The 14,607-nt window shown below is 46.8% G+C and overlaps 1 protein-coding gene across 1 annotated transcript in view; it reads left to right on the forward strand.

Moving 5' to 3' along the window:
- The window catches only part of LOC129854623 (protein FAM227B-like), a 70,737-nt gene extending 62,556 nt beyond the window's left edge, over positions 1–8,181 (forward strand). Inside the window, exons 10-15 of the mRNA XM_055921884.1 lie at positions 1,612–1,733; positions 2,338–2,493; positions 7,277–7,356; positions 7,518–7,592; positions 7,704–7,773; positions 7,922–8,181. Coding sequence (XP_055777859.1) covers positions 1,612–1,733; positions 2,338–2,493; positions 7,277–7,356; positions 7,518–7,592; positions 7,704–7,773; positions 7,922–8,041 — 623 coding nt within the window. The 3' untranslated portion in view covers positions 8,042–8,181. The remainder of the gene's footprint in view (positions 1–1,611; positions 1,734–2,337; positions 2,494–7,276; positions 7,357–7,517; positions 7,593–7,703; positions 7,774–7,921) is intronic.
- The last annotated feature ends 6,426 nt before the right edge of the window (positions 8,182–14,607 follow it).

Below are 14,607 nucleotides of genomic sequence, written 5' to 3' on the forward strand. Positions count from 1 at the left end.
GTGGCTCTGATCACAATTGAACTGAACAAGCTCTGGAAACGCTAACATCTGAGTTCCTGCCTGCCCACCTGTTAGAGTAGGTGTGTGTGGGTGGGTGTGTGTGGGTGTCTGTGGGGGGGGGGATGTGCTTGCGTCCATGTGTGTGTGTATGGTATAAAGTTTCCTCTATACAGGACACCGTGTGTGTTTGTTTGACCCTAGTGTAGTGAGTGTTGGGGTTAGAAGTGACATGGGGATTTGAACAGGGCCTGTCACACTGTGCAGCCATACATCATGTGTCCAGTACTAATCTCGTTCCCAGACACTTTCACCCAAAGTCTGGTGGACCAACGCATCAAACTCGGCCTTCGTTAGCTAATACAGAGAGCCGGGAGAAACTCCCGCCGCATAGACATTGGCTGAATCGGCATAATCTACCAACCAATCATCTTCTACGATGCCTTCCCCCTAACCCTATCCTGTACACCACAAGCACAGAGCTACTCTTCGCAGTCGTGTGATTCGCTTAAATTAAAATATGACAAATTCTTTACTCAGTAGGTCACTCCCACTAAGGCCAATTTTGAGTGGTTGATATCCTAGGTTTATATGTGCTGTGCACAATAGCCTGCAGGTGAGGTTAGTCCAGTGCCAACCTGATCCATAGATTTTGGGCAACATTCTGGTGCGAAGTGCAGAAAATGCCATAAACCTCATTATAATCTTGAAGTGTGATTTAATCTGAAAATGTTCTTCAACGATGTCCGTTATAAGGAGCGGATTATGTAAGGGATAATCAACGAGAGGCTGCGTGTTCTATGGAAAATAATAAATGACTTGGAAGGTGTGTTCCACGAACGCATAGAGCCCTGAGTTGATTATCTCTTATATACTGTACCATGGCTATAATTTAACACATTTGCCGCTCAAAATGTTTTCATTTGTCAGTAGAAATGTTTTCAATATCCACTGAAGTAGGAAGCAAGTTTACTAGATAGCTACAGTAGTTGCCTTGGTAACCAAACAGACTTGCTAGTTTAGCTAACCAAACCATCAGTCCTGGCTTGCTGTTATGAAAATCTAATTCAACAATGCCGATAATGTTTTCAATTCGACTTTTGCTGCCAAAAGCAGCATGGAACATAAGAATGAACTATAGCCATTGAATTCTACCGTGCTGATATTCTGTGCGTTATAGGGAAATAATGCACGCTCTAGAATGCCCTTCTATCTAATCAGAAACAAATATTTAACAATGCCATGGTCTAATTGAAAAAACGGAGCAATATATAAATAGTTTCCTCTTCAAAACACACATTGTTGAAGAAAAGTTTCATTCAATTCCCATGATAATGAGGTTTATGGTAAGTTTTCCACTTTGCAGTGCTCAGTGCTTTTGCAGCTATAGCCTGATCATGACTCTGGTGTTAACCATACCCACACTATGCAATAATCACTCAGTGTGTGTGTGTGTGTGTGTGTGTGTGTGTGTGTGTGTGTGTGTGTGTGTGTGTGTGTGTGTGTGTGTGTGTGTGTGTGTGTGTGTGTGTGTGTGTGTGTGTGTGGATGACTCTGGTGTTAACCATACCCACACTATGCAATAATCACTCAGTGTGTGTGTGTGTAAGTCAGACCTGCAGATGGAGTTTGAAGAGCTGGTGTCCAGGACCAGGAGACTAAGTCTCAGCAGCACAGAAAAGCAGAAGAGAGGAAGCATTGCCAATGCTGACTCCAGGATGGACCGCAAGAGAGAGGTAAAACAGCAATATGGTACACTACGTTGATTCAGAGAGAAGTAACACAATTACCCATTTCTACTGAGCTGGGTCGAGCCAAGTCAAGCTAATCTGCACCAGGCTGGCCTGGTTATGCATCCACTGTAGTTGACAGAACCCTGCTGGAAAGAAAATATCTGAGCCAGAACAGTACTGTCTGGGTCGGCACCATAGTGTAAAAATGGCAAAGGTGTCAAAGTGTGTGTGTAGTTATCATGTGTACTTGTAATGTGTTGTGTGTTTAGTATTAGTTGTAATGTGTTGTGTGTTTAGTATTAGTTGTAATGTGTTGTGTGTTTAGTATTAGTTGTAATGTGTTGTGTGTTTAGTATTAGTTGTAATGTGTTGTGTGTTTAGTATTAGTTGTAATGTGTTGTGTGTTTAGTATTAGTTGTAATGTGTTGTTATGTTTAGTATTAGTTGTAATGTGTTGTGTGTTTAGTATTAGTTGTAATGTGTTGTGTGTTTAGTATTAGTTGTAATGTGTTGTGTGTTTAGTATTAGTTGTAATGTGTTGTGTGTTTAGTATTAGTTGTAATGCGTGGTGTGTTTAGTATTAGTTGTAATGTGTTGTGTGTTCCAGTCCCACTACATCGGAGCAGGTCCAGAGTTCCAGCATGTCCGTTTCAAGCCTTGTGGTCAGAGTCCTCTGGTGTCTCGTTACCTGCACCTCCAAGACATCCCTACACCCGCAGGATCTGACACCCGCAGGATCAGACGCACTGAGATCACCAACCTGACATATCCTTACACACACACACACACACACACACACACACACACACACACACACACACACACACACACACACACACACACACACACACACACACACACACACAAACACAAACAAACAAACAAACAAACAAACAAACAAACAGGGGCGCCGGGAAAATTAGGACGATTCTAAGGGCCTGTGACTGACAGGGGCCCTAAAAAATTATTAGAACATTAGGTTAAAAAAAATATATATAAAAAATTATTAGAACATTAGGTTAAATTTTTTTTATATAAAATGATTAACCTATCATCCTTAATATAATATTTTATTTACAGAGCCTCTGTATTGCCTAACCCCCCTCTATTTACTTGGAACGGTTCGGTCCTGCCCCCAAACCAGGGGCAAACGGTACTTGCTAGCAGTGAATTGCGAGTGAGGAGTGCCGGTGGAACATCATGTCTCAGCTTCCTAAAGAAAAATCTGGCTTACAAAAATGAAAAGAAAGACAGAAGAGAGAAAAGAAAGGGCGACGATATGTCACCCAATTTTTCACAAAGGAAGGTGGGTGTAGTCCGTGAGTGTTAGAAATTAATCTCTTAGCTTAGTCCATAGTGAAATCGGCTACTTTTGCTCCCCTAACATTAGTTACTTAATATCTTCACAGAAAATTCTGAGTGTTTACATTTCACTCTTTTAGCCCTTCATTTAATCAATGCAGCAAACCTTTAGCAAGCTATTCGTACTAAATCAGTTGTCCCTGCCCCTGCCTGGTGCCAGGCCCAACAGATGCCGCTTCAGGCTCAGCCCTGTCTCCCCATCCCCATACCCCTGAACCAGCCCTGTCTCCCCATCCCCATACCCCTGAACCAGCCCTGTCTCCCCATCCCCATACCCCTGAACCAGCCCTGTCTCCCCATCCCCATACCCCTGAACCAGCCCTGTCTCCACATCCCCATACCCCTGAACCAGCCCTGTCTCCCCATCCCCATACCCCTGAACCAGCCCTGTCTCCCCATCCCCATACCCCTGAACCAGCCCTGTCTCCCCATCCCCATACCCCTGAACCAGCCCTGTCTCCCCATCCCCATACCCCTGAACCAGCCCTGTCTCCACATCCCTCTGAACCAGCCCTGTCTCCCCATCCCTATACCCCTGAACCAGCCCTGTCTCCCCATCCCTCTGAACCAGCCCTGTCTCCCATCCCCATACCCCTGAACCAGCCCTGTCTCCCATCCCCATACCCCTGAACCAGCCCTGTCTCCCCATCCCCATACCCCTGAACCGGCCCTGTCTCCCCATCCCCATACCCCTGAACCAGCCCTGTCTCCCCATCCCCATACCCCTGAACCAGCCCTGTCTCCCCATCCCCATACCCCTGAACCAGCCCTGTCTCCCATCCCCATACCCCTGAACCGGCCCTGTCTCCCCATCCCCATACCCCTGAACCGGCCCTGTCTCCCCATCCCCATACCCCTGAACCGGCCCTGTCTCCCCATCCCCATACCCCTGAACCAGCCCTGTCTCCCCATCCCCATACCCCTGAACCAGCCCTGTCTCCCCATCCCCATACCCCTGAACCAGCCCTGTCTCCCCATCCCCATACCCCTGAACCAGCCCTGTCTCCCCATCCCCATACCCCTGAACCAGCCCTGTCTCCCCATCCCCATACCCCTGAACCAGCCCTGTCTCCCCATCCCCATACCCCTGAACCAGCCCTGTCTCCCCATCCCCATACCCCTGAACCAGCCCTGTCTCCCCATCCCCATACCCCTGAACCAGCCCTGTCTCCCAACTGAAGAAGGAGGTGAGCGGCATTGTGTTGAATGACATGTCAGTTGGCATAATTGCAGGTACTGCAATACATTGAGGACAAGAATGTGATTCTCCAGTCAGGAAAAATCTCCCTTGACACAGAGGCAGCCAATATCAGAGCCTTAAAGAAAGAGGCTCTTAGAGATGGAAGGGAGTCTCTCCTGTCTGAGGCAACACTGATTTCTCCCCAAATGGATGTTGCACCTCAATTTAGCAAGGAACACAGCCACCAGAGGAAATGGAAGAGATTCCATGATGAGACCTCTCAAGAGGAGACAGCTCAGGACAGTGCAGAAAAGGTGTTTCGGAACAGTGTTTTTTACTGCTATAGACAACATCATAAGTGACTTGGACACTAGGTTCCACACCACTGCAAAAATTGTAGAATCATTTTCTAATGTTCTGAAAGTTGGGAAGATTAGTGAGGATAAAGTCCCTTCTGTTCCAACCACTGATCATGAGGTGTTCCAGAGATCTTACACCTGAGTTTCAAAATGAAGTAAGACACCTGAACACTGTATATGCTGCCACTTTCCCCCCTAACTTGTCCCCTCTTTGTCTCCTGAATGCAATTTGTAAAATGCAGCTGAAAAAGCATTTTTGGATAAGTGTGCATTGCTTTACGTATATTTTGCACACTGCCTGTGACTGTTGCTGGTGACAAGAGAGCTTTCAGTAAGCAAAAACTGATAAAAAACTATTTGAGGTCCACTATGTCCCAGGACAGGCTTTGCAGTCTTGCCATGCTGTCCATTGAAAGTCAGTTAGCTAGACTTGATCAGTGACTTTGCTAGCAAGAAGGCTCGGCGCTGGGCTCTTGGTGAGTAAGGCTGAGCAAGGGCCAGTGATAACTGTTAAATGGCATGACGATGGCTATTAGATCACTACACACATGATGCCCACAGGCTGAGAACCAGATGTGTCTCAACGTAATGGCTGGATTACCATAAAAGTTGTTGTGCACAATCAAGACCCCAAGTGGAAGAAACCTATTGATTTGGTGACCTCTTGACCTTTCCTGTAGCACCAACATCAGGCCTTTTCATTTTCATTTTGTTTTCCATTTTCCAGTTCCACTTTTACAGCAGCTTATAGTTAGTTCAGCTTATAGTTAGTTGTATAGTTAGTTCACAAATCTGCTGCTGATTTGATTATTTTGTTTGTTATATCATTCTATAGATGATAATGTTAATTTATTTTAATTGAAGAGGTTCATGTATATTGAAGTTTAAGTTTATTTTAAGTCATTCATGTTAAGAGCATTTTCCATTCAAGAATTTGATCATTATCTTTAGCACATTTCTTATAGAGGGTATCAGTCTTGCATCAAATAGTCAATTCCACTGTATGCAGAATGTTGCATGTCTGCACAGTGTTATATTTTCACAGCTCATTGTCAGTAAATATCGTACAGTAAATATTGGACTACAAGAGAGTTGCAAAGGTAAAGTTATTTAAGGCTTTGAATGGGTCGATTGGGTTCTGGAGGTGTGTGGTTACAGCAAATGTGCAGGGTTGGTGTGGCCTGTGGTGGTGGGGCCCAATGTGATATATTTTCATGGGGCCCAAAATCCCTGGCGGCGCCCCTGCACACACACGCACGCACGCACGCACAGACACACACACACGCACGCACGCACAGACACACACACACACACACACAGCACAGACACAAACACACACACACATACACACAGGCACACACACATGCACATGTTGTTTTGCACACAGCTGGCACACTGTATTTATGCTGAGAACAACATGTAAAACATACTCTTAAACATGCATGGATTATGTGGGACTGTACTTTACTGGAGTTAATGAACCACTTAATGAACCTGGCACAGGAGAAGAAGGGAGGGCTGAGTACAGGGGGTACAGAGTTCAAAATTAACTAATCTGATATTCTGACTATAAAACTGTAAAACTCTGAGATAATCATAGTTTGGGAATGTGTAGGACCTGATAGGTTTTAATGAAATGTAACATAACAGAAGTCAGATAGAGATACACTATATATACAAAATTATGTGGACACCCCTTCAAATTAGTTCATTTAGCTATTTCAGCCACACCCGTTGCTGACAGGTGTATAAAATTGAGCACACAGACATGCAATCTCCATAGACAAACATTGGCAGTAGAAAGGCTTTACTGAAGAGCTCAGTGACCTTCTACATGGCACCGTCAGGATGTCACCTTTCCAACAAGTCAGTTTGTCAAATTTCTGCCCTGCTAGAACTGCCCCGGTCAACTGAACGGGACCATCTAGTGCTAAAAATTGTCTGTCCTGGGTTTCCATGGCCGAGCAGCTGCACACAAGCCTAAGATCACCATGCGCAATGGGTTTGGCGGATGCCAGGAGAACGCTACCTGCCCAATGCATAGTACCAACTGTAAAGTTTGGTTAAGGAGGAATAGTGGTCTGGGGCTGTTTTTTAGGGTTTGGGCTATGCCCCTTAGATCCAGTGAAGTAAAATCTTAACGCTACAGCATACAATGACATTCTAGACGATTCTGTGTTTCCAACTTTGTGGCAACAGTTTGGGGAAGGCCCTTTCCTGTTTTAGCATGACAATGCCCCCGTGCACAAAGCGAGGTCCATACAGAAATGGTTTGTCGAGATTGGTTCCGGAAGAACTTGACTGGCCTGCACAGAGCCCTGACCTCAACCCCATTGAACACCTTTGGGATGAATTGAAACGCCGACTGCGAGCCAGGCCTAATCGCCCAACAGTGCCCGACTTCACTAATGCTCTTGTGGCTGAATGGAAGCAAGTCACCGCAGCAATGTTCCAACATCTAGTGGAAAGCCTCCCCAGAAGAGCGGCGGCTGTTATAGCAGCAAAGAGGGGACCAGCTCGATATTAATGCTCATGATTTTGGAATGAGATGTTTGACGAGCAGGTGTCCACATACTTTTGGTCATGTAGTGTAGTTTGTCATAAGAAGGTGACAGTAGTTGTATTCCTTGACTGTCTGTGGTGTAACTCCTTCCAAACCCACCTACCAAGAGGTGCTGACTGATGTGGAGGAGAGGAGCCACAGAAGGCAACAGGAATACAACATGTAAAATACACACACACACACGCACACACACCCACACACACGCACACACACGGGCGCAGAAATACAACATAAGCAAGACATAGATAGCTTCCCCAATAATATTACATGACCATTACAGTATAACATGTCTGACAGCTCTCCTCTACTCCCCATCCCTGTAGCTTCTGCCAGCAGACGAAACAGGAGATAGCTGACATCCACAGAGATCGACTGATCCATAACATGGAGCTCAACAGGTAGGAAATTAACACATTGTCCTCACTGATGTTTTAGTCACTTTGACAAATATTGATTTAGAACTGAACTGAACTGAACCTTTCCTGTGTTTCCTTTTCTTGTGTGTCCAGGATGAAGAAAGAGATTTTCAGTGACCGCATGGAGGTGAAGATCGCCAGCGAGGGAATCATGAATAAATGGGTAGCTGAACTCTCCACTGTATAGTTAAATAATATCTGTACTCTAACCAACTTTTGTCACATAAATGAAACTACAAGGGTTTGGAGAACACAAACAGTACAGACTCTACGTGATACAGAGCCTTTCGTCTGTCTGTGTGTGTGTTCAGAAGCACCCCCCGTACCGCCAGCGTCTGCAGAAGGGAGAGAGGAAAGAGGAGTCAGAGGAGGTGAAGAATACAAACCAACCTTCTGTTTCTCCAGAGAACCGAAAGACAGCTGGACAATGACAACTTTCAGCACAGTGTCTCTCTCTTTATGCCACTCAGACCTACAGAACAGGATGTCAGTGTCCTACATTAATATATATTTGACATTTGTTTTCATTGAAATTCACCCAGATGATTTAAATGCCAATCTTCACACTTCACCATCCTAGTCGCACTGTGATTATTTCCCTTCAGTCTGTTCTCCCTTTCTCAGACGCTGACTTGAAACAGTGTGTGTGTGTTGGGCCAGAGCAGGGCCAGTGTGTTTTATGACAGGCTCATGTCCTGTCTGAGTGAAGTCATAAAGGCTCATCACAGAAACATATTACCTCTCAGAGACTCACAGCACACCAGAGGAGAGGGTGTGCGTGCGTGCGTGCGTGCGTGCGTGCGTGCGTGCGTGCGTGCGTGTGTGTGTGTGTGTGTGTGTCAGAAGAAGAAAACAAATCTACAGTAAAATGAATGATACATACAGCAAACAAAAAAGTTATAAAAAAATACAATGCTAGAGCTTGGGACTATAAGTTCTATCTGCAAAAAGATGATTCTGGGAGCTGTCTTTAAAGTTCCGAACCCTCATTGGTTTGAATAGTGTCAGCAATTTTGATATTGTATTATTTTGAACTTAACAACATGAAATGGGGGTATTTAATGTTCTATACAGGTAGAGAACATTGAACAGAACAAGGCTATGTCAATAACTACATTCTGACTAAAATGCAGATAGAATCTTCTAGTCCCAACAATGACTTGTGAAAAGTATTTTTTGAGAATCTGAGATCTTTCCGCGTTCATCTCTTTCCTGGTTCTGAGAAGCTATGACATTCTCCTCTGGTTCTGAGAAGCTGTGACATTCTCCTCTGGTTCTGAGAAGCTGTGACATTCTCCTCTGGTTCTGAGAAGCTATAACATTCTCCTCTGGTTCTGAGAAGCTATGCCGTTTTCCCCTGGTTCTGAGAAGCTGTGACATTCTCCTCTGGTTCTAAGAAGCTATGACATTCTCCTCTGGTTCTGAGAAGCTGTGACATTCTCCTCTGGTTCTGAGAAGCTGTGACATTCTCCTCTGGTTCTGAGAAGCTATGATGTTTTCCCCTGGTTCTGAGAAGCTATGACATTCTCCTCTGGTTCTGAGAAGCTGTGACATTCTCCTCTGGTTCTCACCATGTGATGTGTTGACTTCCCCGTGAGATATCAATAACTGTGCTTTGTCAGAAGTTTATACTCCCCAGTGTTTCTGTTTCAGGATCCCTAGAAAACACACACACACACACACACACACACACACACACACACACACACACACACACACACACACACACACTCACACTCACACTCACACTCACACTCACACTCACACTCACACACACACACACCTCAGAAGTCATATGACCGACAACCAATTATCAAAACTATGGAGCAAAACAAGTAGTTTACATCATCTGCTTTCAACTTCGCAGCCCAAACCACCCACACACACACAGCCCAAACCACACACACACGCACAGCCCAAACCACCCACACACACACACAGCCCAAACCACCCACACACACACAGCCCAAACCACCCACACACACACAGCCCAAACCACCCACACACACACAGCCCAAACCACCCACACACACACAGCCCAAACCACCCACACACGCACATGCACACACAAAGCCCAAACCACCCACACATGCACATGCACACACACAGCCCAAACCACCCACACACACACAGCCCAAACCACCCACACACGCACATGCACACACACAGCCCAAACCACCCACACATGCACATGCACACACACAGCCCAAACCACCCACACACACACAGCCCAAACCACCCACACACGCACATGCACACACACAGCCCAAACCACCCACACACACACACAGCCCAAACCACCCACACACACACAGCCCAAACCACCCACACACACACACACAGCCCAAACCACCCACACACACACAGCCCAAACCACCCACACACGCACAGCCCAAACCACCCACACACACACACAGCCCAAACCACCCACACACGCACAGCCCAAACCACCCACACACACACACAGCCCAAACCACCCACACACGCACAGCCCAAACCACCCACACACACAAAGCCCAAACCACCCACACATGCACATGCACACACACAGCCCAAACCACCCACACACACACACACAGCCCAAACCACCCACACACACACAGCCCAAACCACCCACACACACACAGCCCAAACCACCCACACGCACATGCATACACACAGCCCAAACCACTCACACATGCACACACACAGCCCAAACCACCCACACACGCACATGCACACACACAGCCCAAACCACCCACACACGCACATGCACACACACAGCCCAAACCACCCACACACGCACATGCACACACACAGCCCAAACCACCCACACACGCACATGCACACACACAGCCCAAACCACCCACACACAGCCCAAACCACACTGGTATTTAAATGTTGATTTGAGTAATCTCTAACATCCTCCTGTTGATAAATATAGTTATGATTGATGAGCTCTATTCTGGCTGCCTGATGGACTGGTTTGGCTATGTGTGTGTGTGTGTGCGTGTGCGTGCGTGCGTGTGAGAGAGAGAGAGAGGACAGATCTGAGGTTAGAAAGGATTCTGTGGAGGTAGAGGCACGCGAGGAACCTGTCTGCAGGCCAGAGGAATAACTTTAGTAATCGATTGCGTCCCTCACCGTCCGCCTGTTTCATAAGGCAAGGTGTGTATGTGTGATTTTGTGTTTTATACAAGACTAAGTATGTCACTGTCATCAGAACAACTACAAAAGCACTGAACCACATGGATAAACAACATGAAACATGTTGTAGAGAATTAGTTACATGAGCACAACAACAACTCAACACAGTCATGTCAGTAACAACATCTATACTCACATAACAACACAGTCATGGCAGTAACAACATCTATACTCACACAACAACTCAACAACACAGTCATGGCAGTAACAACATCTATACTCACACAACAACACAGTCATGGCAGTAACAACATCTATACTCACACAACAACACAGTCATGGCAGTAACAACATCTATACTCACACAACAACTCAACAACACAGTCATGGCAGTAACAACATCTATACTCACATAACAACACAGTCATGGCAGTAACAACATCTATACTCACACAACAACACAGTCATGGCAGTAACAACATCTATACTCACACAACAACACAGTCATGGCAGTAACAACATCTATACTCACACAACAACTCAACAACACAGTCATGGCAGTAACAACATCTATACGAACAACAACTCAACAACACAGTCATGGCAGTAACAACATCTATACTCACACAACAACTCAACAACACAGTCATGGCAGATTCCAAGAACACAGGATGAGATGTTACTATCCTTTGTGCAAGCACTTCCAAGAGTTCATGAACAGTGAGACTGGTGAAATTTGGGGAGCGCATCGTCAGTAGTGTACCTTTGGTTCCTAGGGTGTTTCGGCCTTTCACACTATACACCCTCCCCAAAGGCGGCCAGCGACAGGGTGATCAATCCTACGCTTGCGTCCCATTCCCAATTAGTCATAGGAGTTGCGTTGTTGTTGATAGCCAACATCCCATGGGACTATGCATGGCAGGGGCGTCTTCCTCCCTGAGTCAAGCATTGTTGACCGCATACCTCCTGGCCCTCTCACTTCGGGGCCCAGCTGGGGTCTTTCCTCTTCATCCAGAGCCATTGACTGCTGCCTTCTGCCGCCTCTGATACAGCTTTGATTGCCGAACGCTGGCTCTGGCCCTTAATTCCCAGGTCTCTAAGCAGTCTGGTTGTAGATGTTGCCACATACTCACACAACAACACAGTCATGGCAGTAACAACATCTATACGAACAACAACTCAACAACACAGTCATGGCAGTAACAACATCTATACTCACACAACAACACAGTCATGGCAGTAACAACATCTATACTCACACAACAACACAGTCATGGCAGTAACAACATCTATACTCACACAACAACTCAACAACACAGTCATGGCAGTAACAACATCTATACTCACACAACAACACAGTCATGGCAGTAACAACATCTATACTCACACAACAACACAGTCATGGCAGTAACAACATCTATACTCACACAACAACTCAACAACACAGTCATGGCAGTAACAACATCTATACTCACATAACAACACAGTCATGGCAGTAACAACATCTATACTCACACAACAACACAGTCATGGCAGTAACAACATCTATACTCACACAACAACACAGTCATGGCAGTAACAACATCTATACTCACACAACAACTCAACAACACAGTCATGGCAGTAACAACATCTATACGAACAACAACTCAACAACACAGTCATGGCAGTAACAACATCTATACTCACACAACAACTCAACAACACAGTCATGGCAGATTCCAAGAACACAGGATGAGATGTTACTATCCTTTGTGCAAGCACTTCCAAGAGTTCATGAACAGTGAGACTGGTGAAATTTGGGGAGCGCATCGTCAGTAGTGTACCTTTGGTTCCTAGGGTGTTTCGGCCTTTCACACTATACACCCTCCCCAAAGGCGGCCAGCGACAGGGTGATCAATCCTACGCTTGCGTCCCATTCCCAATTAGTCATAGGAGTTGCGTTGTTGTTGATAGCCAACATCCCATGGGACTATGCATGGCAGGGGCGTCTTCCTCCCTGAGTCAAGCATTGTTGACCGCATACCTCCTGGCCCTCTCACTTCGGGGCCCAGCTGGGGTCTTTCCTCTTCATCCAGAGCCATTGACTGCTGCCTTCTGCCGCCTCTGATACAGCTTTGATTGCCGAACGCTGGCTCTGGCCCTTAATTCCCAGGTCTCTAAGCAGTCTGGTTGTAGATGTTGCCACATACTCACACAACAACACAGTCATGGCAGTAACAACATCTATACGAACAACAACTCAACAACACAGTCATGGCAGTAACAACATCTATACTCACACAACAACACAGTCATGGCAGTAACAACATCTATACTCACACAACAACACAGTCATGGCAGTAACAACATCTATACTCACACAACAACTCAACAACACAGTCATGGCAGTAACTGTAACGGTGGTCCTCCTTCTCTTCGGTCGAAAAGGAGGAGTATTGATCGAACCAAGGCGCAGTGGAGTTTGAACACATATTTATTAACGAAAAAACACGAACTTGAATAAACTAACAAAACAACAAACGGTGTAGACAGACCTAGACGACGAACTTACATGAAACAAGAAGAACGCACGAATAGAGAAAACAGGCTACACAAAAACAACGATGAACAAAACAAACCGAAAACAGTCCCGTGTGGTGCAACGACATACACAAAACACGGAAGACAATCACCCACAACGAACACTGTGACAACGCCTACCTAAATATGACTCTTAATTAGAGGAACGCCAAACACCTGCCTCTAATTAAGAGCCATACCAGGCAACCCAAAACCAACACAGAAACAGAAAACATAGAATGCCCACCCAACCTCACGTCCTGACCAACTAACACACATAACTAACATAAATAGGTCAGGAACGTGACATTACCCCCCCCCATAAGGTGCGAACTCCGGGCGCACCAGCACAAAGTCTAGGGGAGGGTCTAGGTGGGCATCTAACCACGGTGGTGGCTCAGGCTCCGGGCGAGGTCCCCACCCCACCATAATCCATCCTAGCTTCCATCTCCCTCTAAGAATGTCCACCCTCCTTTTACCCCCACAAAATCTTCTTAGTAACATCACTAATAGGGACAGCACCGGGACAGAGAGATAGATCAAGACAGAGGGATAGATAAGAATATAGAGGTAGATCAAGATAGAGAGGGAGATAATGATAGAGGGGCAACTCCGGACTGAAAGGCAGCTCCGGACAGAGAGACAGCTCTGGACTGAGGGGCAGTTCTGGGTAAATAGCCGTTTCTGGCTGAAGGGCAGCTCATGGCTGACTGACGGCTCTCGACGCTCATGGCTGGCTGACGGCTCTCGACGCTCATGGCAGGCTGACGGCTCTCGACGCTCATGGCAGGCTGACGGCTCTCGACGCTCATGGCAGGCTGACGGCTCTCGACGCTCATGGCAGGCTGACGGCTCTCGACGCTCATGGCAGGCTGACGGCTCTCGACGCTCATGGCAGGCTGGCGGCTCTCGACGCTCATGGCAGGCTGACGGCTCTCGACGCTCATGGCAGGCTGACGGCTCTCGACGCTCATGGCAGGCTGACGGCTCTCGACGCTCATGGCTCTCTGACGGCTCTGGCTGCTCATGGCTCGCTGGCGGCTCTGGCAGATCCTGTCTGGTTGGCGGCTCTGGCAGATCCTGTCTGGTTGGCGGCTCTGGCAGATCCTGTCTGGTTAGCGGCTCTGGCAGATCCTGTCTGGTTAGCGGCTCTGGCAGATCCTGTCTGGCGGGCGGCTCTGGCGGCTCCTGTCTGGCGGGCGGCTCTAGCGGCTCCTGTCTGGCGGACGGCTCTGTAGGCTCATGGCAGACGGGCGGCTTTGCAGGCTCAATGCAGACGGGCGGCTTTGCAGGCTCAATGCAGACGGAT

This window comes from Salvelinus fontinalis, chromosome 4 (assembly GCF_029448725.1).
Source record: "Salvelinus fontinalis isolate EN_2023a chromosome 4, ASM2944872v1, whole genome shotgun sequence".
Lineage (NCBI taxonomy): Eukaryota > Metazoa > Chordata > Actinopteri > Salmoniformes > Salmonidae > Salvelinus > Salvelinus fontinalis.